At 36.5% G+C, this 720-nt stretch overlaps 1 protein-coding gene across 1 annotated transcript in view; it reads right to left on the bottom strand.

Annotated features, from left to right (window-relative positions):
- LOC106477235 (serine/threonine-protein kinase LMTK3-like) overlaps nucleotides 1-395 on the bottom strand; it is a gene marked incomplete at both ends in the record, with an annotated part of 8,178 nt that extends 7,783 nt beyond the window's left edge. The window contains one exon of the mRNA XM_013937826.1: nucleotides 107-395. Within this exon, the coding sequence (XP_013793280.1) occupies nucleotides 107-395 (289 nt within the window). The remainder of the gene's footprint in view (nucleotides 1-106) is intronic.
- Between the last annotated feature and the right edge of the window lie 325 nt (nucleotides 396-720).

Here is a 720-nt window from a genome sequence, read left to right as displayed (position 1 = left end):
CCTAGACATACATTACCAACCAATCAATATCCTAGAAATACATTACCAACCAATCAATATCCTAGAAATACATTACCAACCAATCAATATCCTAGAAATACATTACCAAACCAATCATGAATGGAGAATCTTCTTGTAACTCCATACGTAGAATAAGCTGGTCGGGGTGGATACCTAGAAGATGAAATTTCTTTGCCTTGCCTTCTTGGACGGATCTCGGGTAAAGGTTCAAAACTGACTTCATTTTTGTGTAATAAGCCAATATATTGGTCACCCACTGTAGAAGGTGGAGGAAAAATAGTAAATTCAGAATCCACTATGGGTGTATCAGGTTGCCTTGTGTAGTTACCAGTGTTAAAGTGATGCCTGGTCACACCATTTTGATGTTCGTGAGACTGGATCAAACATAAAATCACATTTCAGTTTAACACTTACATACCTCTCTCATATACTTTATATTCAACAGTTGACATTAAAAATAACAACAACAACAAATGCTTTATTACTTGTCAATTACACAGAAATAACCATGAGCCCTTGTCCACATTTTAACAACTTCCATCACATAAATAACCATGAGTCCTTGTCCACATTTCAACAACTTCCATCACAGAAATAACCATGAGTCCTTGTCCACATTTCAACAACTTCCATCATGGGTTTGTGTTGGAACACTTGGCGGGTCAGTACTTTTACCACATCATTTACAGACAAAGTATT

Source organism: Limulus polyphemus, unplaced genomic scaffold (assembly GCF_000517525.1).
Source record: "Limulus polyphemus unplaced genomic scaffold, Limulus_polyphemus-2.1.2 Scaffold13506, whole genome shotgun sequence".
In the NCBI taxonomy this organism is placed as follows: domain Eukaryota; kingdom Metazoa; phylum Arthropoda; class Merostomata; order Xiphosura; family Limulidae; genus Limulus; species Limulus polyphemus.
The sequence above is the reverse complement of the archived record's forward strand: the minus strand, read 5'-3'. Positions and strand labels throughout refer to the sequence as shown.